Consider the following 27,312-nt stretch of genomic DNA (forward strand, 5'->3'; position numbering starts at 1 on the left):
CCAATACCAAATATGCTAATAAAAGACAAAATAAACTTAATATGAATAAAATTATGACTCACAACACGTGGTAAGCTTTCTCTCCTGGCTTTGATCTCTTCCTGGCAAAAACGTACAGGTTGACAGGTATGTCATAATGTGAGAATAACCTTTCTTGAGAAAAGTTACCTTTCCACGGATAAGTTACATTTTAACATTTATTTTCACAAATTGACTAAAGGCATTCCACCTCCAAAAAATATTTTTTCCGAAAAAGCACTGTTCAAAATTAGAAAACACACTGATCAAAATTAAAGAACAACAATGATATTGGCATGAATGAAAACTCCTCAAGGTTACCTGGTCAGCAATTAATAAGATGTGTACACATACCAAATATGCTAATAAAAGACAAAAGAAACTAAATATTAATAAAAAGATGACTCACAACATGTGGTAAGCTTTCTCTCCTGGCTTTGATCTCTTTGATCTCCGGGAAAACTAACATAAAATGCGACAGAAACAACATGAAAATAATTCCAAACAGCTTGCCAACATCATTTTTGCCGTTCCATGTATTTCGTTACTCCCCAAGCCTTTAGTCATTTTATTCATATTTAGTTTATTTTGTCTTTTATTAGCATATTTGGTATTGGAGTAATCCAAAAGTAATTGAAAGTAATCCAGTTAAAGTAACCCTACCCAACCCTGCATATAACCAAAACCACTTTGCATTTGTTGGGAATGTAATACAATTTAAACCATTCCGTCTTTGTATTTGTTGTGAATGTAATCGAACGGTAATGCACACCATATATAAATCACTTTTGAGCAGGTAGCATGTGTATTTTGCCTTTTTCTACTCAAATCGCTCGTATTGAAACTGTTATGCACTCTACCATAAAGCTTATTTCAGCATAATAAGCTTTATGGTAGAGTGCATAACAGTTCTCAAAGGTGATTTATATACACACCGTTATATATATATATTATATATATATATATATATATATATATATATATATATATATATATATATATATATATATATATATATATATATATATTACCGTTTGATTACATTCACAACAAATACAAAGTTGTACAGTGGAACCTGGGTTTTCGAACGCCTCTCAGTTCGAGCAAATCGGAGTCCGACCAAAAATTTCGAGAAATGCTTGCTTCGTTGTTCGGTCTAAAAATCGGAGTTCGAACGCCGGTAATGCGCGAGTGCGTACGCTAGGGTGCAATGCTGAGCAGCGTTCGGGTGTTTTAGCCCTTTTTTATGCCTCCGAAGAAAGTCAGTGCAAGCAGCAAAGTTGCTACAGGTGAAAAAAGAAAAGTAGTGCGTACAACTATTGCATTTAAGAAAGAAATAATAGCAAAATATGAAGGAGGTGTGCGAGTGTCTGATCTTGCTAGGGAATACCCCACCGTCCACCTGCCCCTTCTGCTGACCACCACAAAGGTAAGAAATCCTATTCATAATTCTTTTCTTTATCCTTTTGTTTAATTTTTACACGTTCATGTTAGCGTAATCTTTCGTACGGAAGATTACGATAACGCGAACGTACGATTAGCCTGGGTTAGCTTTATGTTTACGTTAAACATTCACGGTAAACATTCAGGGTGTTGGAACGCAGCCCCCTTTCCAATGAACCGCTCACCACTTGTTGTGGAGACCCGGGTGCTAAATGAATTGTAAATGAGCTGTTATTTTAATTTTTACACGTTCATGTTAGCGTAATCTTTTGTACTGAAAATTACGATAACGCGAACGTACGATTAGCCTGGGTTAGCTTTATGTTTACGTTGAACATTCAAGGTAAACATTCAGGGTGTAGGAACGTAGCCCAACATTCAGGGTGTTGGAACGCAGCCCCCTTTCCAATGAACCGCTCACCACTTGTTGTGGAGACCCGGGTGCTAAATGAATTGTAAACGAGCTGTTTTTTTTATTTTTACACGTTCATGTTAGCGTAATCATATCGTACCGTAGATCACGATAACGCGAACATACGATTAGCCTGGGTTAGCTTTATGTTTACGTTAAACATTCACGGTAAACATTCAGGGTGTTGGAACAGATTAAAACGATTTACATTATTTTTAATGGGAAAAATGATTTCGGTGATCAAACAAATCGGTTTTCGAACAGGGTTCTGGACCGGATTATGGTCGAGAACCGAGGTCCCACTGTATTACATTCCCAACAAATGCAAGACGAAGTGGTTTTGGTTATATGTTCGCCATGACATTCCCTAAAAGTGATATAAAAGTGAGATAAAACGAGGTAAAAGTGCTTATAGTGGCGAGGGGATGCAAATCTCGGCAATGATTCATTTCTCGGCATAACAGGGGCTGCCTAGGACGCCCCGCTGTCGAGTATGCATGTGTTCCCTTATGCATGTGTACACATACAATGCCCCCCCACTGACCCCCATCCTCCCGTGTAGTTAAATCCGCAGGACATGAAGAGCGTGCAGATCAGCTTAGCCTCAGTGAGATCCTGACCCTCGCCTTTGAATGACAGGATGCTTGATGGCATATAGAATAGAATATACCTTTATTGTCATCGTTACAAAATGGGTTAACATATTGTGAAATTGGGCATGACACTCCAGGTTCACTCATTCACAGTGAGGTAAAAAGCCAAGAAGATAAAGGAACAGAGAAGATAAGGTTATAAAACAAGGAGGATGAGGCTGTAGTTATAATTGACATGATATGTACACAAGAAACGTGACTACAGATTTCAAAATGTTTGCTTCATGAAATTGACATTTTTATTTCAGTTATCCTGATAAAACTGATAAGCAATTATCGGTGTTTCCCGACTTGACATGTCAAACAGTCGGCCCGCGGGCCAGATCAGGCCCGCTAAGGGATTGAATCCGGCCCGCGAGACGACACTCAGAGAAGCGCAAGAGAAAAACAAGCTGCAGGTTGAAATATGTCCACTTGATGTTGCCAAAGCCAGGTGCCTCGAACAAAGACACTGTACTTGTATTTATTTCTCTCTCCCTCTCTCTCTTTCTTTTCTACCTCTTTTCTCCCACTCTGTCTCTGTCTCTTTAACTCTCTGTGTCTCTCTTTTTCTCTTCCTTTGTTGCTCTTTGTCTCTTTCTCTCTCCGTGTCTTTTAACCTCTTTTGCTTTAACTTCCTTTTTTCCTTTTCTCTCTTTTCTCTTTCTGTCTTCATACCCTTCGCGCTTTCTTTTCTCTTTTCTCTCTTTCTGTCTTTCTATTTCTCTTTGGATTTCTTTCTTCCTCACCCTTTCTTTTCACCCTCTCTCACAACTTTTCAACTCTTTTGTTTCTCATGCTCTCTCTCTCCCTCCCTCTCTTTTTCTTTCTTTGTCCCGCCCTCTCTCCTTTTCCCTCCCACTTTTTATTTTTCTTTGATCTACTAGTCTGTATTTAGTCTGTATTTATTTCTCTCTCTCTCTCTCTCTCTCTCTCTCTCTCTCTCTCTCTCTCTCTCTCTCTCTCTCTCTCTCTCTCTCTCTCTCTCTCTCTCTCTCTCTCTCTCTCTCTCTCTCTCTCTCTCTCTCTCTCTCTCTCTCTCTCTCTCTCTTTCTTTGTTTTCCACCCCTTTTCTCCCACTGTCTGTGTCTCTTTTTCTCTCTGTGTCTTTTAACCTCTTTTGCTCTAACTTCCTTTTTTTTCCTTTTCTCTTTTCTCTTTCTTTCTTCATACCCTTCGCGCTTTCTTTTCTCTTTTCTCTCTTTCTGTCTTTCTATTACTCTGGATTTCTTTCTTCCTCTCCCTTTCTTTTCACCCTCTCTCACAACTTTTTAACTCTTTTGTTTCTCACGTTCTCTCTCTCCCTCCCTCTCTCTTTCTTTCTTTGTCCCACCCTCTCTCCTTTTCCCTCCCACTTTTTATTTCTCTTTGATCTACTAGTTTGTATTTAGTCTGTATTTATTTCTTTCTCTCTTTCTTTCTCTCTCTCTCTCTCTCTCTCTCTCTCTCTCTCTCTCTCTCTCTCTCTCTCTCTTTCTTTGTTTTCCACCCCTTTTCTCCCAGTGTCTGTGTCTCTTCTCTCTGTGTCTTTTGACCTCTTTTGCTCTAACTTCCTTTTTTTTCCTTTTCTCTCTTTTCTCTTTCTCTCTTCATACCCTTCGCGCTTTCTTTTCTCTTTTCTCTCTTTCTGTCTTTCTATTTCTCTTTGGATTTCTTTCGTCCTCTCCCTTTCTTTTCACCCTCTCTCACAACTTTTTAACTCTTTTGTTTCTCACGCTCTCTCTCTCCCTCCCTCTCTCTTTCTTTCTTTGTCCTGCCCTCTCTCCTTTTCCCTCCCACTTTTTATTTCTCTTTGATCTACTAGTCTGTATTTAGTCTGTATTTATTTCTCTCTCTCTTTCTCTCTCTCTCTCTCTCTCTCTCTTTCTTTGTTTTCCACCCCTTTTCTTCCACTCTGTCTCTTTCTCTCTCTGTGTCTTTTAACCTCTTTTGCTCTAACTTCCTTTCTTTTCCTTTTCTCTCTTTTCTCTTTGACTCTTCATACCTTTCGCGCTTTCTTTTCTCTTTTCTCTCCTTCTGTCTTTTTACTTCTCTTTAGATTTCTTTCTTCCACTCCCTTTCTTTTCCTCCTCTCTCACAACTTTTTATCTTTTGTTTCTCACGCTCTCTCCCTCCCTCCCTCTCTTTTTCTTTCTTTGTCCCGCCTTCTCTCATTTTCCCTCCCACTTTTTATTTCTCTTTGATCTACTAGTCTGTATTTAGTCTGTATTTATTTCTCTCTCTCTCTTTCTCTCTCTCTCTCTCTCTCTCTCTCTCTCTCTTTGTTTTCCACCCCTTTTCTCCCATTCTGTCTCTGTCTCTTTCACTCTCCGTGTCTCTCTTTTTCTCTTCCTTTGTTGCTCTTTGTCTCTTTCTCTCTCTGTGTCTTTTAACCTCTTTTGCTCTAACTTCCTTTTTTTTTCCTTTTCTCTCTTTTCTCTTTGTCTCTTCATACCTTTCGCGCTTTCTTTTCTCTTTTCTCTCCTTCTGTCTTTTTACTTCTCTTTAGATTTCTTTCTTCCACTCCCTTTCTTTTCCTCCTCTCTCACGACTTTTTATCTTTTGTTTCTCACGCTCTCTCCCCCACTCTCTTTTTCTTTCTTCGTCCTGCCATCTCTCCTTTTCCCTCCCTCTTTCTCTTATTTCTTTATCTCTCTTTTTCTTTCTCTTTAATCTACTAGTCTGGCCCCCCGACAGAATGTTTGTTTTATTGTGTGGCCCCCGAGTTAAAATGAGTTTGACACCCCTGGTTTAAGGAGTCCTATCTTTTTTCTATGTGTTGAATATGGCCATCTGATTTCAAAGAGCTCTTATGCTTTATTTTCCACTGGGCATATTTGCTTTTATCTTACTTTTACGCTTGTTCCCACACTTATTTGTTTTGTTCTATTTGTTGGTGTCGCATGAAAATGGTGAAAGTCAAATAAGGGCCAGCTTCAAGTAGGGTCCATCGGTCAATCCAAACCCCAGGACAATTGAAAAAAGAAGAGTTTATTTGAACGCATCTAAGAAATGCACATACTTGCACGCGCAACATGAATGAGCTGACTGAGACTCTAATGAACCCATGAGCTAGAAGATGGCCGCAGCGAGTCAAAAAGTTCCATCTTACGTACAGCTTTTTTAACAAGCTTTACTAGAAAACACACATTTTTGTAATGCATACTTCTCATGAATACACTCAGGCAATGTTCCCTCTAAGCTGCGTGTGTGCGCAATTGCGCACTACCCAGAGCTTTTCCGCGCACAAGAAAATCTAGCCAGTTCACAAAAATCAGGGCTCAAAATTGCTAATTAAGAAGCGAATTAAGTCAAAGTTACAGTGCATGAAGTTAAAGATACAAGGGTTCCCCTGACGTTGTGTTCTAAATGCGGTATTTTGAAGTCAAGGTCGAAGTAGAACGAAGTTGAGTAAAGTCAGTAGAGTTTTTCGAGAACTGGCTTCTTTGGCTCGGCTCACTAAAAGGAACCGGCTCTTTCGGGTCCGAAACGGCTCTTCAGGTTGTTTTTGCTTCTTTCATCCCTACATGACCAAATATTATGTAAAATTATGCACAAAATGACCTAAAGGAAGGGGGAATAGTACAAAAAATACCAAAATGAAAAAGTAGTGAAAAGCTGAGAAAAAAAATAAACAAAACGAAGAGAAAAAAAGAGGGAAAAAATCAGAAAAAAAGCCAGGAAAAGAAAAGAAAGAAACAAAGGAAAAAAAAGTAAATAAAGAACAAAAAGAAAAAAGTAACAGCTAGGAAAAATAAACACAATGAGATTTTTTCAAAGGAATTTGAAAAAACAGGGAAAAAGAAGAAAACGTTTGTGTTGCATTCAAATAATTTCCAATCATACCAAGTCAATCTTGTTGCCAACATTTTACTTCCACTAAAAAATGTGATTAAAAACAGTTGTGTATCGTGCAACCGACTAAATAAGCCCCCAAAAATGTTAGTATTATGCAACAAAAGATACCAGGAATAAAATAAATGGAAATCTTGTGAAAGAATTGTAAAAACAAATGATGTTTGTAGGCCCTGCAACCTTTGCAATCGTACATTAGTCAATTCATTCAAAAGTGAAAAATAATTTTGCATTGCCGGAAACTTGGATATGTTTGATAATGACTTAGTTGCCACACTTGGGATTGCTGTTGCTCACTGTTGTTTCAAGCGTTACTCACCGACTTTGTGTAAACGCTCAGACCCGTGCAAAATTACAGGGAACATTGCACTCAGGTTTTACAATGAAGATTCTAAATACTCCATAAGTGTTTGTATCAATGTTTTTTATGCTTGGCAATCAGCGAGTGATCAGTTCTGTGATCTCAGTTTTCCTCTCAGATATAAAGTACTCACGGTGGTGCAGCACATGAAGACAATAATGAAGGTCCCGATGATCCCGCCAATGCCGACCAACCAGGTCATCCTGAGAAAGAGGATGACGCCAAAGATGTTCTGGATGCAGGGCATGTACACACCCATAAGTGTTCCAAGCTGGGGGGCCTGTGTGCAAGATCACAAAAAACAAATACATAAACATAGAAAGGAAATAAGATATGCAGAAAAAAAATATTTTTCGATATGATAGTTTGACTTTTCCCAAATTTAATTGTTTTTTTAAATGCTTTTAAAGGATTAATACTTAATGAGACAATCTTTGTATGGAACATATTTGCTGAAAAGTTGTATTTTATCAATAATAATATTAAAAGAAACGATGATTATAATAATAACTATGATAATGAGACCTGTCTTTAAAAGTATGAGTTATTGTTGTTAAAAATATTTACAATTGTATTTTTATCCATCCATCCATCCATTATCTGCACCGCTTATCCTCAATAGGGTCACGGGAGGTGCTGGAGCCCATACCAGCTATCTTCGGGCAGTAAACACCCTGGACACTAAATTTTGTGCAGGCTTGGGGGGGTAAAGGAATACATGGAACGGCAAAAATGATGTCGGCAAGCTGTTTGGATTTATTTTCATTTTGTTTCTGTCGCATTTTATGTTAGTTTTGCCGGAGAACAAAGAGATCAAAGCCAGGAGAGAAAGCTTACCACGTGTTGTAAGTTTTATTCATATTTAGTTTCTTTTGTCTTTTATTAGCATATTTGGTATTGGAGTAATCCAAAAGTAATTGAAAGTAATCAAGTTAAAGTAACCCTACCCAACCCTGTGTACACGTCTTACTAATTGCTAACCAGGTAACCTTGAGGAGTTTTCATTCATGCCAATACCATTGTTGTTCTTTAATTTTGATCAGTGTGTTTTCTAATTTTGAACAGTGCATTTTCTGAAAAAATATTTTTTGGGGGTGGAATGCCTTTAGTCAATTTGTGAAAATAAATGTTAAAATGTAACTTATCCGTGGAAAGGTAATTTTTCTCAATTTTTTTACAGGTTGTTCTCTAATTAAGACATACCTGTCAACCTGTACGTTTTTGCCATACAAAGTACGACGTACAAGAAAATCTGTACGGAAAAACGCAAATTTCTTAATTATGGGTACCATCCGGTAGACACTGACTATCACGAAATGGCAAATCAATCAAGTCAAACGAGTTCGAGTTGTGTAGTGAAAGGAAGTCCGTCTCTTTTTAAAGAACTGGCTTTTTCGGCTCAATTCATTAAAGAGAGCCACTTCTCAAACGGCTCACTTGCTTTGATGCATTATATTATGAATTATTAAGTTGTATAAAGAAGTTAAGAAAACAAAGAAATATAAAAGGAGAAAAAGAAAAAAGACAGGTTTTTGGTCCCTTTAATCAGTATATTACCAACAATATTATAATGCAGACAATGAATTAATAATTTGAATAAGAAAATGTATTATTCTACTTAATTATGTTTGCATGTATTTTTTTTCCTTCTACAGTGAACTTCCAAGCTATTTAATTTTTGAGCTTTTTTTAATAATAAACCTCATTCATGTCAAGCAACTCAGGATCTCACAACAAAATGGTAATTAACAATATATATGATGTAACGAAACACATGTACAATATAACATATTCAACTACATAAATAAACACGTTTGAAAAAAAATGGTGTAAGATTATTTTGTATTTTGTAAGGGAAAATACGACAGTTTGTAAGGGCATGGAGACCTGGAGCTTGACAGGTATGTTATGATCTCCAATGTATGTGGATAGTTAATGTATTTTTTGCTTATTATTCAAATCAATATATTTTTTAATTAATAAGGTGTTTTTCTTTATTGCTGAGAGGCGCTAAATAACACACTTTGTCTCTCGAATTTTGTGTAGTTTTTTTCCCATTTTAACTTTGTTGGAGTGACAGTATTCTTGTAAAACGTGACTTGTTTTAAATATGAGTTTGACAGATTTCAAACACCTATGGTGATTATCCATTCAATCAATCTCTTGTTCAGTCCGCGGAAATCGGCAGGCCTGGAAATAACATACTTTTATTGTAGAGGGTATTGATGTTTATCGCACCTTCCAAACACCTCAAAGGAAAACATTTTCAAAGCTGCTGGCACCAAATCGATGTTTTCCGTCTTCCATTTTTATTTCTGTCCAAGTTACTCACACTTGCTGCAACGCTGTAATTAAGCACTCCCGGTCCTTGAAGGGAGGGTGGGTGATGTTGGTGGTCTTTGATATTGACAGGCTAGACACTGAATCCGTAATGCCCCCAATAAGCAGGTCGGCGCCTTGCATGGCTGCATGGCCGCTATTGGTGTGTGAGTGTGTGTGTGAATGGGTAAGTGTGAAGCACATTATAAAACGCTTTGGCAGGTCCTCATTGACTTGAAAAGCGCTAATGGTAAATGCGGACCGTTTACCATTTACAGCACTTGAATGACAGTGTCCTCGTTTGCCTGCGTCCCTGCGTCCTAGACGCATTATTTTTGCTGGGGACGCATCGTGTCAAATCAACGTGCGTCCCCGGGACGCAACTTTTTTGACACGAAATTGTCATTATCATTTTTTAACAAAGATTTACCGCACTCCAAACTTTTCGTGAGGCAGATCCGCCATTGTTGTTTTGGTCTCGCGGTTCGAGTTTTCGTCTGCACGCCGATCTCCAGTTCGGGTTGTGTAGTGAAAGTCCGTTTGTTTTTAGAGAACCGGCTTTTTCGGCTCAACTCATTAAAGAGAGCCGGCTCTCAAACGGCTCACTTGCTTTGATGCATTATATTACGAATGATGATGTTGTATAAAGAAGTTAAGAAAAACAGGAAGTATAAAAGGAGAAAATGAAAAAAGACAGGTTTGTGGTGATCCCTTTTAATCAGTATATTACCAACAATAATTGAATGCAGAAAATGAATTAATAATTTGAATAAGGAAATGTATTGTTCTACTTAATTATATTTGCATGCATTTTTTCCTTCTACAGTGAACGTCCAAGCGACTTCATTTTTGAACTTTTTTCTATAAAAAAACCTCATTCATGTCGAGCAACTCATTGTCTCACAACAAAATGTTCATTAACAATATATGTGATATAAGGAAACACATGTACAATATAACATGTTAAACTACATAAATAAACATGTTTTGAAAAAAAAAAAAGATTTTTTTGTATTTTGTAAGGGAAAATACGACAGTTGTAAGGGCATGGAGCACACCAAATCTTGGGGACCCATAGATCTCTGTTGGGACCCATACATTTTTGAGCATGCGAGTCCCCGGGACCCATCACTTTTCAGAGGTAAAATGAACACTGGAATGAACATTTGATTTGAAACAAATACCATAGCCACGCAGAAAAATATAACCACGACTTTTTACGATGGTAATTTTGCTGAGTGGTGGGCTGCAAGGTTCCGAGACAATTTAGTCTTTTATCATATCCCTTTTGCCAAAGACAGAAGATGGCGATGGTTATAAAACAGAGGAAGTGGTATTTTGCCGATGCACTACATAAAAGAGTGGATGTCATTCAACTTCTTGCGTCTTAACTCTGAAAAGACCGAAATGTTAGTTATTGGTCCATCTAAATGCCGTGACTTGTTCTCAAAAACTGCTGTGAACATTGACAAAAGTCATATCACCCAAAGTGACTCGGTTAAAAATTTAGGTGTCATATGATAGGTTGGTCGTTTTGGTTGTAATATTTCTCAGAATTCACTGTGTGAATATAAGTTGTTTTATATTCCAAAATATAAAAACAATCTTTCACACACACACACACACACACACACACACACACACACACACACACACACACACACACACACACACACACACACACATGAAGTAACGTTTCAATAATCAGTCTAATTGCATCTCTTGTACGTTTATCAATCTTATATTCTTTTATTGTGAAGTTCTCATGTGTGCCGTTTCTCCCTGACGCGTAATAAATCACGACCGTGGGCGGGGTCTCTTTCCCTTCTTACCAATATCACGGAGGACGTGAGTAATTCTGCTCTTGGTATCACGATTAGATTTTAACATTATATGTATTTTATTTGTGTAAATATAGCCACGAAATAGTCTTGACAATGACTAATTTTAACAGATATTTGACCCAGATCTGTCCTTTTAAACACACGTGAAGAAAATGACTAGAACCACTTTCTTCCATCTTCGCAACATTGCTAAAATTTGTCCTATGCTGTCTCCGTCGGATGCCGAGATTATAGTCCACGTGTTTGTTACTTCCCGTCTCGATTACTGTAATGCACTGCTCTCCGGTCTCCCGAAGTCCAAATTCAAGATTCTTCAGCTAATACAAATTGCTGCAGCGAGGCTTTTAACTAAGACAAGAAAGTTTGATCACATTACCCCGATTTTAGCTAACCTGCATTGGCTCCCTGTTAGCCTAAAATGTGATTTTAAGGTTCTGTTTGTATTATACAAAATCATGCATGGACTTGCTCCCTCATATCTTTCAGATTTAATTTCCCCCTATGTTCCGGTCCGGAGCCTTTGTTCTGAAAACGCTGGTCTACTGGTGATCCCAAGAGCCAAGAAGAGTTCCGCAAGTTCGAGAGCGTTCTCCATCCGGACACCAGTGCTGTGGAATGCTCTTCCCCCTGAGATCCGATCTGCAACCTCAGTGGAAATGTTGGAATCTAAACTTAAAACACACTTCTACTCCATAGCATATGAATAACCTAAAATTTTTGTTGACAATATATGTGTATTATTTGTTATTGCAACATCCATTGCAGCCTGGTCATCCTGAAAGGGGGATTACCACATGTGCGGTCCCTTCCCAAGGTTTCTTCGGGATATCAAAGGTGGTATAAAAAGTGCCTGAAAAGTCGGAATTTAGACGCCCACCCAATTGAATAAGTTCCTCCCGACTATAAGTATTATTGGCCACGCATGTGTCCAGAAAAGAAAGCAAAAAAGACAAGAGAACGGTAATAAATAGAAGATGAGTTGGAGAGCAACTAGCCGCGGCATCCATGCGCGCCGCCATGTCGAATCTTTAGGCGTCATTGGTTGGGACTAGCACAACATTAGCAACTAGCATTAGCCGTTTAATGCAATAAACTATGTTCATGTTATGGGGATTTTCATTTAAGGTGACATTTGTCTTTGTGTGCTTGTTGAAAATTTAAAATTACTGACGGACAAATAAAATAAAAAATCCCTTCTTTTATACCTCAAGTGGTGAGTACATATTTAGATTTATCGGGTTTAGTATTTGTATCGTCAAGCATTGCTCAATATATTTTAGATGCTAGCTTTCACTAGCTTCAGGGGTCATTAGTTGGGACTAGCACAACATTAGCAACTAGCATTAGCAGTTAAATGCAATAAACTATGTCCATGTTATGGGGATTTTCATTTAAGGGGACATTTGTCTTGTGTGCTTGTTGAAAATTTGAAATTACTGACGGACAAATGAGAAAATATTACTTTATCTGGTCATCTTTTTTTCGGTTTTCAATAGCTTCACGAGACTATATACAGCATTTTAAAAAATTGTTAAGATTCCATTATTCTGGCTCTCGGCTTGTATTAAAATTCCTTATTCGGCCCTACGTCCATTTCACTCCGACACCTCTGTCTTACACTAACATCAAATTCAAATGAACCCTAGAAGAAGAGGGACATGCTTCCATTTCTCCTAACAGATTTGTCGAACGGCCACCAGTGCATGATTGAAATGACGCAGCTATATGTTGAAGTAGCCGCTAACAAATTGAACACTTGTGTATGCATTGAATCAGTGAGTCTGTTGGGAGCAAGAAAGACCGACTCACACACTTATCAAAAGTGCTGCTTTCCTATTTTCCTCCAATTGATGTTTCATTTGTGGACAGCCGTCCTGTCCACACAAAACGCAGGAGCACACACCTGCACACAAAATAGGTTTGGTGAGCCGGCCTGGAGCCAGCAGCGGCAGAAACAGGGCTGATTTCCCGTGGGAGCAGGCCACCGTCAGCACAGGCTGCTGCACGGCCACAGGTAGGCCAGCAGGGCACCGCTGAGCAGGCTGCAAGGCAACAGCTGCCCACCGAGATGAAGCATTTGGGGGAGTTGTTGCATGGCTTGGCCACGGAACGTGGCTCAGGTGGGTTTGACACGCAACCTTTTGATAAATGAGTAAGAGCAGTCAATTCCACCTTCTCACGCTTGGCCTGGTGCCCCTTGCCTCTCACCAAAGTCCACTTTCAAGTCAATAGAGCGGTATTCAAAACAGTTTGGATTAACCTGACACTCTTTACCAAGCGCTAGCCACCTAGCAATCTCTGGGAGAAAATATGTTAACCACCCTGTTGTCTTTGGGTTAAAATGCTCCACCAATGTGGCAACGGTCTCATCTCTCGTCTCATTAGCCGTACTGCTTATCCTCATTAGGGTCGCGGGGGTGCTGGAGCCCATCCCAGCAATCATCGGGCAGTGGGCAGGGGACACCCTGAAGTGGTTGCCAGCCAATCGCAGGGCACACGGGGACAGACAACTCACTCGCTCATTCACACCTAGGGACAATTTGGACCGGCCAATTCACCTGAAATGCATGTTTTTGGAATGTGGGAGGAAACCGGAGTGCCCGGAGGAAACCCACGCAAGCACGGGGAGAACATACAAACTCCGCACAGGAAGTCTGGAGCTGGATTTGAACCCACGACAGGTTCCCATGACATGAACTGTGCCGCACAAGCGCTAACCACTGCGCCGCCGTGCTGCGGTGATTAAACAAAACAAAACAAAAAAAAAAAGCAAAAAAACACACACAAACAATTTTGGACCATGGCCAACCCAATTGCCCAAACACCCAAACAAGTTAGGCACCTGGGCACCTCACTTGGTCATGCTTTCGTCCCTCCAGATGAAACGGGACACCAGAAAGCGGCCATGTCACTTGGGTCAGGGTGACACGACACACTTTTTTGTTCAACAGCAGGGCCCGACAGCTTTCACTGGTTTACCCCTGCCGCATCATACGGGTGCCCAGCCCATCCTTAAGAACGTGTCCACAATCCCACTATCCTTTCACAACACCGTGAACACAACAAGACAGCAAGGATTTACTTTTGTAACTCTTCAATAAAAACGAAAGTGCTCAGGGTAGGAATTTTAGAACAGGTTGGAATTTCTGTCATTTGGGCTCGGTGGTCTGTTCTCCCTTCAAGTTGAAAAAAACATCGATCTAATATCTTATTTTGATTTGTCATACACCCAAAAAATAATTAAATATAAATATTACTGTATGCTATATTGAAAAATTGTGATTTTGTTCAACCTATTGCAGAGGGGGAGACCTGGTTATTGGTATATGCATGTTGCTGTCATGTCCAGCATGGTCGCCATGGCGACTGGCTGGCCCCGCCCCCTCGGCACCGGCTGTAGCAGATTTTCTAATTTGCGTGTGTGCTTCTTAAGGGCGGGTTTTGGGGATTGCGGGTTCATTGCATTACTTTGCATTATTCTGTTCTGTTTGACTTGAGGAAACCTGTACTTGCCCGTTCTGAGTAAAAGCCTGTTTTGTGAGTATTCCTAGTCTGAGTTCCTGTTTGCCTGTAAGCCTGTTTTTGTTTTTGTCCCTGAGTGTTGGACGATTTTTATTTCCTTAATAAAAGAAACTGATCGTTAACGCAAATTAGTTCACCCTTCCTGTCTCCTGTCTCTGGTCCGGTTTCGTGACAGTTGCACTCAACCAAAACAACACACAGGCCACAGGTGGTTTATTATCTCTAACTAATAGAGTATATTCAGTTCTTTTTTTTCAGTTTCTTTTTTTCCTGGATCGTTCCCAACAGGAAACTTATTGGAGGCAACTCTTTGTCTTGTCTTGTGGAAGTAACACCTATGCGGCACATTTACGTCGGGTTTCCAATTTGCGACTGAAGAGGATGTAATTAAATGATGGAGGAATTAAATGGAATGGAGGCAAGGAGGGAGTCCGAGGGCAAGCCTGTAACGGTGCCGCCACGCTCGGCTGGACAAACAGGAGTCGATAAAATAAATGTGTTCTTGCTCAGGTGCGTTCAATTATTAAAGAGATGGCGAAAAGAGAGGCCAACCTCAAGTGCACCCCTCATCCCACCGTCACCTTTCTAACCTGGCTCCCACGTGATCCGACGATGAATATCCTCTGCCGTGCTTGCGGCTCACCACTTCACATTTCAGGTTGAAAGAGAGTTTTTTTTCCGGAATTTACAGATTCTGAGCTAACCTGCTAAGGTGCACTCAGACGCATGAAATATTTTGCTTTCGCAGGTACACAAATTTAGGTCAGCTGGAAACCTGCATGGAGAAAGCCAAACAAATACGTTTTGTGTTCATCTGGCAGAAATTAAGGGTCTGCAATACAATTTTGGTATTGATCCGGTAAAGTTGGATACATAGTGGTATCGATCGATACTGATCTGATACCCTTTTGCTCGGAAATATCAAGTCCAGTGTTCATTTTACCTGTGAAAAGTGATGGGTCCCGGGGACTCGCATGCTCAAAAATCTATGGGGCCCAACAGAGATCTATGGGTCCCCAAAATTTAGTGTTATCCAGGTTGAAATTGTAAATCGGCGACAAATATATAAATAAATATATAAATCTATATATTCATTCAGTTTTAATCATCACACTTAATTGGTAATACAAAGCAGTTATCACTTCAGATTTTTCAGTTCACAAATATATTGTACATTATACAAAATCATATTTCTGAAATATTAGTCTATATATACATGCAGTTTTAATCACTTCAGATTTTTCAGTTCATATATTCTTCGTGGTTTGCTGTCCCGCCACAGTTGTAATGCCTTCTCAAGGTCCAATTGCAGCAACGGAATTTCCATAGCTAATTTGTGGTTTTCATTGTCGTTGTGCCGATCCAATGTGCTTTTCTGAAAGTTTGTATTGCGAAATGATTTATGCAATCCAGTTTTTTTGTCACGCTGGGTGCACGCATCACAGAACATGTAGCCTCCATTATTATCCTCCTCATAGCGTAAGCAGGAATATAATTGAGTCCATTTTGGCAGAAAAGTCCTTTTCTTGCTCGGAGTATTCTTTTGTTTATTTTCTTTCGTCGAATCGTTCGCTTCAAAACACGTGTTTTCCTTGCCTTCGCGGTCTTCTGAAGAAATTCTCCGCCGTTTTTTTCGTGCCGGAATTATTGCCGTTGTTACCACTTTCTGTATTATGTTTCGACTTATTACCGACACTGAAGAAATTACCAATTTTTTGTTGATTTGCACCTAATACCAACTGTTTTTACGGAGGCATACTTCTCTATCACTCGGCAACCACCAAAACAATGACGTCATCTCGAAGCAACGAGATCTCGTTTGCCGAGATCGGCGCGAGACCAAAACAACAATGGGGATCTGCCTGACGAAAAGTTTGGAGTGCGGTAAATCTTTGTCAAAAAAAAATAATAATCGGGTAATAATGACAATTTGGTGTCAAAAAGTTGCGTCCCAGGGACGCACGTTGATTTGAGACTATGCGTCCCCGGCAAAAATGATGCGTCTAGGATGCAGGGACGCGGGCAAACAAGAACACTGTCATTGTTATTGTATAATCGTATCTTTCCCGCTTGAGTAAGTGTTTTATTTTGATTAACACCGCACAATGGTTTTCGATATGAAACTTTCTGTTTTTGTTTAGTTAAATTACTACATTTTAAACCTTTTCAAGTATAAAAAGATAAACAGAAATATTTATATTACAATTGATTTGCAAAAAACAGTCAAACCCTAATAAAGCAGCAATATAATTAAACTAAAACACTGCTTTCCCCGTGTGCCCTGCAATTGGCTGGCAACCAGTTCAGGGTGTCCCCTGCCCACTGCCCGATGATTGCTGGGATGGGCTCCAGCACCCCCGCGACCCTACTGAGGATAAGCGGTGCAGCTAATGAGATGAGATGAGACTGCTTTCCCCTTTATGAAGCCCCTCACCCCAAGGGGTAAATAAAAACATCTCACAACCGCCTCAATATTCGCCTCAGTGTCTAGGGTCCATCTTGGGACAACCAACCTCTACCCGATAACTGGCGCTTCCCCCAGCGGACTTGTGACTTCTAAAATTACTGTGTTGACAGTCGCTCCCTCAGCACCCCGCTGAGAGGCCAAAATCAGCTTCACACACTGACCACTTGGCAGGATGAATTCCCCAGCTCCCAAGTCCACCACAATATTTGCAGCTCTCAAAAAAGTATCGACCTGATATACAAGAGTCACGCATACCCGCCACCCAGGCTGAATGATTTGTTGTCAGGTCTCTTAGGACGAACAAACATGTCATTCTTCCTCTCATGCTGGATATTTTGCCAGTCACGGCCCTCAGTTATGTGAGGGTCGGGGTCTTAAGACGGTTCCCACTGGAAAGATGCCCAGCATCAGAACTGTGGCTCATGACCAGTGTTTCCTCCAAGCCGCGCACGTGCGCAATTGCGCACTGCTCGCACATCCTCAGCGCACAAGAAAATCTAGCCAGCGCACAAAAATGAGGGCTCAAAATTACGAATTAAGAAGCGACTCAAGTCAAAGTTACAGTGCATGAAGGTAAAAATTCACGGGTTCTCCTGACGTTGTGTCCTAAATGCGGTATTTTGAAGTCGAGTCGAGGAGAACGAAGTTGAGTAAAGTTAGTAGGGTTTGTCGGGGAACCGGCTTCTTCGGCTCGGCTCACTAAAAGGAACCGGCTCTTTTGGGTCCTAAACGGCTCTTCGGGTTGTTTTTGCTTCTTTAATCCCAACATGACCAAATATTATGTAAAACTTTGCACAAAATGACTTAAAGGAAGGGGGGAATAGAACAAAAAAGAAAAAAGTACAAAAATGAAAAAGTAGTGAAAAGCTGAGAAAAAAAGAAACAAAAGGAAGAGAAAAAAGAAGGAAACATTTAGAAAAAAGCCAGAAAAAAAAGAAAAGAAAGAAATGTAAGAAAAAAGTAAATAGAGAACAAAAAGAAAAAAGTAACGGCTCGGAAAAAATAAACACAATGAGATTTTTTTTAAAGGAATTTAAAAAAAGGTAGAAAAAAACACGGAAAAAAGAAGAAAAAGTTTGTGTTGCATTTAAATAATTTCCAATTATATAAAGTAAATCTTGTTGCCAACATTATACTTCCACTAAAAAATGTGATTAAGTATGGTTCTGTATCTTACAACCGACTAAATAAGCCCCCAAAAATGTTAATATTATGCGACAAAATATATCAGGAAATAAAAATAAATGGATATCTTGTGAAAGAATTGTAAGAACAAACGACGTTTGTAGCCCGTACAACCTTTGCAATGGTACGTGAGTCAATTCATTCAAAAGTGAAAAATAATTTTGCCTTGCCGGAAACTCAGCAAATTGTAACTTGATGTCAAGTTTCGGACATGTTTGATGATGAATTATCTGGCCACACTTGGGATTATGGTTGCTCACTGTTGTTTCAAGCGCTGCTCACCGACTTTGTGTGAACGCTCAGACCCGTGGAAAATTACAGGGAACATTGTTAATGACCCAGTGTCCACTAGGGCTGTGCAGGAACCGTCCCCAATCTGTAAATAAACAAGGTCAGTGTTCCCCACGTCCATCCAGCCCACCTGTACAACTTCCCTTTTCTGGACGTGCGGGTTCTAGCACACAGCTTTTCCGCGTGCAGGTTGCATTTCCCGGTAAATTGGATGTGTTTGCATAGTTCAGTCTACAGAGACCTTGCTTCCGTTTCCCTGATTCACCGTAATTCACGCCGTAAGTGCACACACTGACTTCAGAGCACATTACAGTGGCTTGCAAAACTATTTGGACCCCTTCAACTTTGTGACTTTTTGCCACATTTCAGACCTCAAAGACAAAGACATAAAACTGTAATTTCTTGTGAAGCATCAACAATAAGTGGGACACAATCATGAAGTGGAACACACCTTATTGGATATCTTAAACTTTTTTTTACAAATAAAAAATCAAAAAGTGGGTGTGCAAAATGATTCAGCCCCTTTACTCTCAGTGCAGCAAACTCGGTCCAGAAGTTCAGTGAGGATTTCTAAATGATTCAATGTTGATATAAATGACTAACAATGATAAATGGAATCCACCTGTGTGTAATCAAGTGTCTGTATAAATGTACCTGCATTGTGATTATCTCAACGGTCTGTTTAAAGCGGAGAGATCATGAAGAACGAGGAACACACCAGGCAGGTCCGAGCTACTGTTGTGGAGAAGTTTAAAGCTGGATTTGGATACAAAAAGATATCCCAATCTTTAAAAATCCCAAGGAGCACTGTGCAAGCAATAATATTGAAATGGAAGGAGTATCAGACCCATGCAAATCTACCAAGATCGGGCCGTCCCCCTAAACTTTCAGTTCATACAAGGAGAAAACTGATCAGAGATGCAGCCAAGAGGAACATGATCACTCTGGATGAACTGCAGAGGTCTACAGCTTAGGTGGTAGAATCTGTCCATAGGACAACAATCGGTCGAATACTGCACAAATCTGGCCTTTATGGAAGAGTGGGAAGAAAGAAGCCATTTCTTAAAGACATCCATAAAAAGTGTTGTTTAAAGTTTGCCACAAGCTACATGGGAGACACACCAAACATGTGGAAGAAGGTGCGCTGGTCAGATGAGAACATAATTGAACTTTTTGGCAACAATGCGAGACGTTATGTTTGGCGTAAAAGCAGCACAGCTCATCACCCTCAACACACAATTCCCACAGTCAAACATGGTGGTGGCAGCATCATGGTTTGGGCCTGCTTATCTTCAGCAGGGACAGGGAAGGTGGTTTAAATTGATGGGAAGATGGATGGAGCCAAATACAGGACCATTCTGGAAGAAAATCTGATGGAGTCCGCAAAAGACCTGAGACTCGGACGGAGATTTGTCTTCATACAAGACAATGATACAAAACAGAGACAACAGCTACCATGGAATGGTTCACCAAAAAACATATCAAGGTGTTACAATGGCCAAGTCAAAGTCCAGACCTCAATCCAATTGAGAATCTGTGGAAAGAACTATAAACTGCTGTTCATAAACGCTTTCCATCCAACCTCACTGAGCTCGAGCTGTTTTGCAAAGAGGAATGGGCCAAAATATCAATTTCTCTATGCCTTTCACATGATCTCAAATGATTTTGTCGTTTGACAAAAGATGGAGAATGTTTTTAATAATAATTTAAAATATGCAAGGTGAGGTTAAGCCTCACTCTATTCCACCCAAGTTGAGCTTGATGCATTATTTCTGAGATGAGTAAGGTGAGCATGTAAGCCAAAAAAGGACACCAGCAAAATTGGGAGAAGGGCTTATCAAGAATTTATGATTTAAAAGATTTAAAATCCATGCTAAAAAGGCTCCGTATGCTGAATGTTTCATACAAACTAAAACCTTCCCACTTTTTCAATGTCAGTTTTGGTGATATAAGATGTTTGTGAAACCCTGACGTTTCTTTCAAATACTACTTCATGCATGGGAAAAGGACTTCTTACGTGGTAGACTAAATGATGAATGCAGTCCAAAAGAGACCGGGGTTTCGCTCCTAAAATGGAATTCGTAACACGTCATACCCACTTACATACCTGTGCTCACACACTGCTGAGGCCCCAGATACAGTAACTAGGGCAATAAAGAGGCGGGGCCTCTTGGAACAAATTCTTACTCTTAAAATAACTATACTTCAGATGTCCAAACTAAGGCTAAACTTAACTTCTCTCCGATTACATGCATGGTGAGGCATAGTCACATTATGTTCATCATTATATCTATATACTATATATATATATATATATATATATATATATATATATATATATAAAACAAGCTGCTCGACCGGTTGGAAAAATGGATTAAACCGTCTTCTTATGGTTCAGATCCTACCTCTCAGATAGGACGCACTGTGTTAAATATGGTGAAATGACACCTGAGCCCTTTAGTGTTACCTGTGGTGTTCCGCAGGGTTCAGTACTTGGCCCCCTTCTTTTTAGCATTAACATGCTTCCACTAGGTGATATTATTCGCAAGTATAATATCAGTTTTCTTGCTACGCAGATGACACTCAACTATATCTTCCGATGGCGGAATCTGCCACACTAAACTGGGAATTTGGAAGCCTGCCTTGGTGAGATAAAAGAATGGATGTCACTCAACTTCTTGCACCTTAACTTTGAAAAGACCGCAATGTTAGTTGTTGGTCCATCTAAATGCTGTGCCTTGTTCTCAAAAACTGCTCTGAACATTGACAAATGTAAGGTTTCGAGAGCGTTCTCCATTCGGGCCCCGTTGCTGTGGAATGCTCTTCCCCTGAGATTTGATCTGCAACCTGAGTGGAACTGTTTAAATATACTTCTATTCTATAGCATATGAATAACCTATATTTTATGTTGACAATATCTGTGTATTATCTATGATTGCGCTGTCCCTTCTCAAGGTTTCTTCATTTTCTTCATGTTGAGGTTTTTTAGTTTTTCCTTGCCCTCTTGTAGGTTTTAGATCAGGGGATGGTGTAATAATAGTCTGTGGTTTGCAATAATCTGTGGTCTGTGCAGCCCTTTGAGACTCTTTGTGATTAAGGGCGTCACAAATAAACATGACCTGACTTGACTCTTTTCCACAACGCAGGCCCTTTAAAACACCACAGTGACGTCTGGAAATATTCACGATGCCCTTCCAGAGGAAATTAGTCCAAATGTTTGCCAACATATTATAAAACATTATACATGAATGGGTTAAAAAATGAGGTTTGACAGTACTCCTACTCACATTTTTTCAACTTTTTCACTCACATATCAAGTCCCAGATTTTGATATCCAAATTGAACAGCACAGTAAATGATCCATCAAAAAGTCCTCAATCTTCAAGGAGAATTAACAAGTGAATGCAATTTTGTCCATTACCACGGTGACCACCAATGACAACTCCGCAAAAAGAAAAGTCTGTTTTGTAATCTGGCACTATTCTCCATAGTCTGGTTGCCCAGGAACTATTTTCAGGAAATACAGGGCTCACATTTTACCCGTCGCAGCCCTCATTTGGCACTAGGTGTGCGTTGGGCTTAAAACGTAAATGGATGAGAATTCGTTCTTTTTATGGCTGTTTAAACATGGACTTGTTGATTGGTTGGTTGGTCGGCTGGTTGGTTGGATCACTCAACCACTAGGGTCATAGGGGCCCCATTTCCTGTGGTGTGTCTTGGGCAAGCACAGCCTAGAGGCGCCTATCCCTCTCCAGGCCAACATAGCCAAAATTGAGTTTCATTTTCAAATTTGAGCATGCAGCTTTTAATCATGTAGTCTGGAATTATTATAATTATTCATAATATAATGTGAAAATTCAGTGATTTGAAAAAGAGAATACAAAAATCATCAAGTTAAATGAGAAAAAACTTAAAGAGTGAATAAATATAACCATTTGATATATTCTTAATTGTATATTTATATCACGGCAGTCAGGGCACAGACTCCCCTGCCTCCTTTAGCAGTCAGGGTTGGTACAGCTTTTTTATGGCCAAATTGAGGCATTTTTAAGTCAAGTCATGTCGTGGGTTCAAATCCAGCTCCAGGCTTCCTGTGCGGAGTTTGTATGTTCTCCCCGTGCTTGCGTGGGTTTCCTCCGGGCACTCCGGTTTCCTCCCACGTTCCAAAAACATGCATTTCAGGTGAATTGGCCGGTCCAAATTGTCCCTAGGTGTGAATGAGCGAATGAGTTGTCTGTCCCTGTGTGCCCTGCGACTGTCTGGCAACCAGTTCAGGGTGTCCCCTGCCCACTGCCCGGAGATGGCTGGGATGGGCTCCAGCACCCCGCGACCCTAATGAGGATAAGCGGTACGGCTAATGAGATGAGATGAGATGTTTATTTGTGCCCCCCCTAATCACAAGGAGTCTCAAAGGGCTGCAGAGACTATTGCAAATTACAGGCTATAATTGCACCATCTCATCTAAAACCTACATGGGGGCAAGGAACAACTTAAAAATCACAATAGAAACAAAAAAAACGCCACCGTCCAGGAAGTCGTTCACCCTTTACAGCAGGGATGTCAAACTCAATTGCACAAGGGGCCGAAATTCAAAACACACTTAAGGTCGCGGACCAACCAGGATAAACATTTATTGAACACACTTAAACTGAATGTTTTTGGAACATGAATAAAAACAGACAAGAATATTAAATTTAAACCTTAAATCACTTATACAGTATTTATTATTTTGCTGTAAATAAAAATATCTTGTTAAATGATACAACTTAGAACTTCAAACAACTTAACATTAAAATAACATCCAAATTCCTTTGCTCGAATGTCAATGTACTGTATATATTAAAAAAAAACTTCAATATCCCAAAAGATTTTGCTCTCCTTAATATATCTCCTGTCAAAAGTAGAAATATGAAAATGCTACACAAATTATTTTGTAAAAACGTCACAACATTCCGAGAACAGGGAGCCTGATGTGCTTACCTTTGGCGCAGACGGAGTTGGGAGATGGAAGGGAGTGCTTGCACTTTTTGCATAGCTCCACCCATGCTTCCTACTCACCCAATCAAATAACTTTAAGTTCTCTTCTGGTGTTTGGGCGTATTTAAAATTTGTTCCGTGGATTCATCAAAAAGTGTCTGAACACTGAACAGAGATTATATAGTGAGCTTTTATATAAAGGATTCTTCAACGTTGTACAGCCAAAACGATTTTTTTTTTTGTGTGACACCTGTGGCCCTGTAAATTGTAGTGAAAACGTCCCCTATATATTCTGAAAAGTACTGCCTAGTAACTCAGCTTTGGTTTTGCTTTGCGTGTAACTGAACAGGTTAATTAGCTCAAGTTTTGAACGAGATGAAGAAAATTTGCATGCAATCAAATTTGTCTCTGAGCCATAGGTACTCATAGAAAGAGCCATATCTGGCTCGCGAGCCATAGGTTCCCGACCCCTGGTATATAGTATAGTATACGTCATATATGAAGGAATAGGAACAGTGACTAAAACGTCAGAATAGGATGTCCAGGGATGAGACGGCATTGTTCATATTGACGGGCCATTAATAACAATAATGTCAAATGGTCTCGGATATGATTACACGGCGGGCCGGATGTCAATTCAATGACTTCCAAGAGCGCTTTACAATGTGCTCCACATTTCCCAATAGCGGCCTTGCAGCCATGTAAGGTGCTAACCTGCTTATTGGGGGTATTAGGGGTTCAGTGTCTTACCCAAGGACACTTCGACATGTAACACGGACGAGCCGGGATTCGAACTGGGATCCCTTGATCCCAAGACGAGCGCTCTACCTCCTGAGCTACTGCCGCCCCTGATCACCTTTGCCATTACCTCTCTAAGCAACAGGCCCCCCTGACCCATCCAATCAATGTCTCACTGCCATCCATGTTTGTCATTCTGCTGTTTTTTTGTGTAATGTAATGTCTGGTGTTTTTTCCCCGGCGTAGTCGGTGGAAGTGAATTTCCCCAAGGGGACCAATTAATTTAAATCGAAATGTAAGCGAGCAGCGGTTGGGCTGGCAAAGAAACCTCAGCAGTCATGGAAGCGATGCTTTTCAAAACCAATTTTTCAATTTCTCCACAGTACCATGAAGACAAAACCAGGTGGGAATCAAGCATTGTATGCTATAAATCCTTGAATGCTTGAATTTCAAAGTTTGGGTGAAGTGCTACATGTTACTGGCATTTTTCCCCAAAAACTATAAGGGGAGAGATTTCTCTCCAAAATATTTACGGTACACATGTTTCGTTCGGATCCACATATATATCTGCAATTTACGAGACATAAGATTAGATCTAGATTAAATTGCACATATATTTGTGGAACTGAACGATATATGTGTACCGTAAATATTTTGATACAAATCTCTTCCCATATGGGTGTTAGGTATAATGACAGTAATATGTAGCAGTGTTCTCGTTTCATCCTAGACGCATCATTTTTGCTGGGGACGCATCGTGTCAAGTCAACGTGCGTCCCCGGGACACAACTTTTTTGGCACAAAAATTGTCATTATTACCAGATTCCATTTTTTTTTAAACAAAGATTTACCGCACTCCAAACTTTTCGTCAGGCAGATCCGCCATTGTTGTTTTGGTCTCGCGGTTCGAGTTTTCGTCTGCACGCCGATCTCGAGTTGTGTGGTGAAAAGTCTGTCTCTTTTTAGACAACCGGCTTTTTCGGCTCAACTTATTCAAGAGAGCCGGCTCTCAAACGGCTCACTTGCTTTGATGCATTATATTACGAATTATGATGTTGTAAAAAGAAGTTAAGAAAAAAAGGAAGTATAAAAGTAAAATAAGAAAAAAAGACAGGTTTGTGGTTATCCCTTTGATCAGTATATTACCAACAATAATTTGATGCAGAAAAAGAATTACTAATTTGATGATTAAAACTGAATGAATATCCATCCATCCATCCATCCATCCATTATCTGCACCGCTTATCCCCAGTAGGGTCGCGAGGGCGCTGGAGCCCATTTCAGCCATCTTCGGGCAGTGGGCAGGGGATACCCTGAACTGGTGGCCAGCCAGTCGCAGGCCATACAGGGACAGACAATTTTCTCGCTCGCTCATTCACACCTAGGGACAATTCGGACCGGCCAATTAACCTAACATGCATGTTTTTGGAATGTGGGAGGAAACCGGAGTGCCCGGAAGAAACCCACGCAAACACGGGGAGAACATGCAAACTCCACACAGTAGGTTCGATCTCATGACCTCAGAACTGTGCCGCACACGCGCTAACCACCGTGCCACCTGAATGAATATATAGATTTGTATTATATATTTGTCACCGATTTACAATTTCAACCTCGATAACACAAAATTTTGGGGACCCATAGATCTCTGTTGGGACCCATAGATTTTTGAGCATGCGAGTCTCTCACTTTTCACAGGTAAAATGAACACTGATGTAGAACTTCACCCAATCATTAAAATTTAGGGATTTCAAGTACCCGTACGAACCCTTCTGACAGCACGCCACTACTGTACAAAATGTGGCTACAGAGATGTCTAAAATCATCATAATATACCAATTTGAATTTAATGTGAACTTCGGAGCAAATTTGTGACATTTTCACAGAACTGGAATAAGCTTATACAAGCCCGCACCAAAATATCTCATGAGAATGTGTTTTTAGGAAAAAGGCACCACATGTAGGCTGATAATGGGCACTTTGCTCCAGACCTGCAGTGTTCTCGTTTAACCGCGTCCCTGCGTCCTAGACGCATCATTTTTGCTGGGGACGCATAGTCTCAAATTGACATGCGTCCCCGGGACGCAACTTTTTTGACACAAAATTGTCATTATTACCCGATTATTTTTTTTTAACAAAGATTTACCGCACTCCGAGATTTTCGTCAGGCAGATCCGCCATTGTTGTTTTGGTCTCGCCGATCTCATCCAACGAGATCTTGTTGCTTTGAGATTACGTCATTGTTGTGGTACTTGTCGTCGAGTTAAGGTGAAAATCAACACAAAATTGGTAATTTCTTCAGTGTCAGTAATAAGTCGAAAACACGTGCGTTGAAGCGAACGATTCGAGGAAAGAAAATAAAACAATACTCCTAGCAAGAAAAGGACTTTTCTGTCAAAATGGACTCAATTATATTCCTGGTTACGCTATGAGGAGGATGATAATGGAGGCTACATGTTCTGTGATGCGTGTACCCAGCGTGACAAAAAAACTGGATTGCATAAATCATTTTGCAATAAGAACTTTCAGAAAAGCACATTGGATCGGCACAACGACAATGAAAACCACAAATTAGCTATGGAAATTCTGCTGCTGCAGGAAGAGAGAGGCAAGTATGAACGGATACAACATCAAAAAGAAGACTTGGCCATACTTTCACTGCTAAAGATAGTTAAGTGGATGACAGTATTTTCAGTATTTTGTAAAATATACAATATTGTGAACTGAAAAATCTGAAGCGATAACTGCTTGGTATTACCAATTAACTGTGATGATTAAAACTGAATGAAGATATAGATTTATATAATTATCTCATCTCATCTCATCTCATTAGCCGTACCGCTTATCCTCATTAGGGTCGCGGGGGGGCTGGAGCCCATCCCAGCCATCTTCGGGCAGTGGGCAGGGGACACCCTGAACTGGTTGCCAGCCAATCGCAGGGCACACGGGGACAGACAACTCATTCGCTCATTCACACCTAGGGACAATTTGGACCGGCCAATTCACCTGAAATGCATGTTTTTTGGAATGTGGGAGGAAACCGGAGTGCCCGGAGGAAACCCACGCAAGCACGGGGAGAACATACAAACTCCGCACAGAAAGTCTGGAGCTGGATTTGAACCCACAACAGGTTCCCATGACATGAACTGTGCCGCACAAGCGCTAACCACTGCGCCGCCGTGCTGCCCTTATATAATTATTTCAGCAATATTATTTTGTATAATTTACAATATTGTTGTGAACTGAAAAATCTTGAAGAGATAACTCAT

The 27,312-nt window shown here is 40.2% G+C and overlaps 1 protein-coding gene across 3 annotated transcripts in view; it reads right to left on the reverse strand.

The window, feature by feature from the left end:
- Positions 1–27,312, reverse strand: part of slc12a5a (solute carrier family 12 member 5a) — a 320,066-nt gene that overhangs the window by 63,382 nt on the left and 229,372 nt on the right. For all 3 annotated transcript variants that reach the window (XM_088339009.1, XM_088339007.1, XM_088339010.1), the window contains exon 4: positions 6,834–6,980. In XM_088339009.1, coding sequence (XP_088195135.1) covers positions 6,834–6,980 — 147 coding nt within the window. The remainder of the gene's footprint in view (positions 1–6,833; positions 6,981–27,312) is intronic.

This window comes from Urocampus carinirostris, chromosome 6, assembly GCF_059441175.1.
Source record: "Urocampus carinirostris isolate Australia breed hairy pipefish chromosome 6, RoL_Ucar_1.0, whole genome shotgun sequence".
Classification (NCBI taxonomy): Eukaryota; Metazoa; Chordata; class Actinopteri; order Syngnathiformes; family Syngnathidae; genus Urocampus; species Urocampus carinirostris.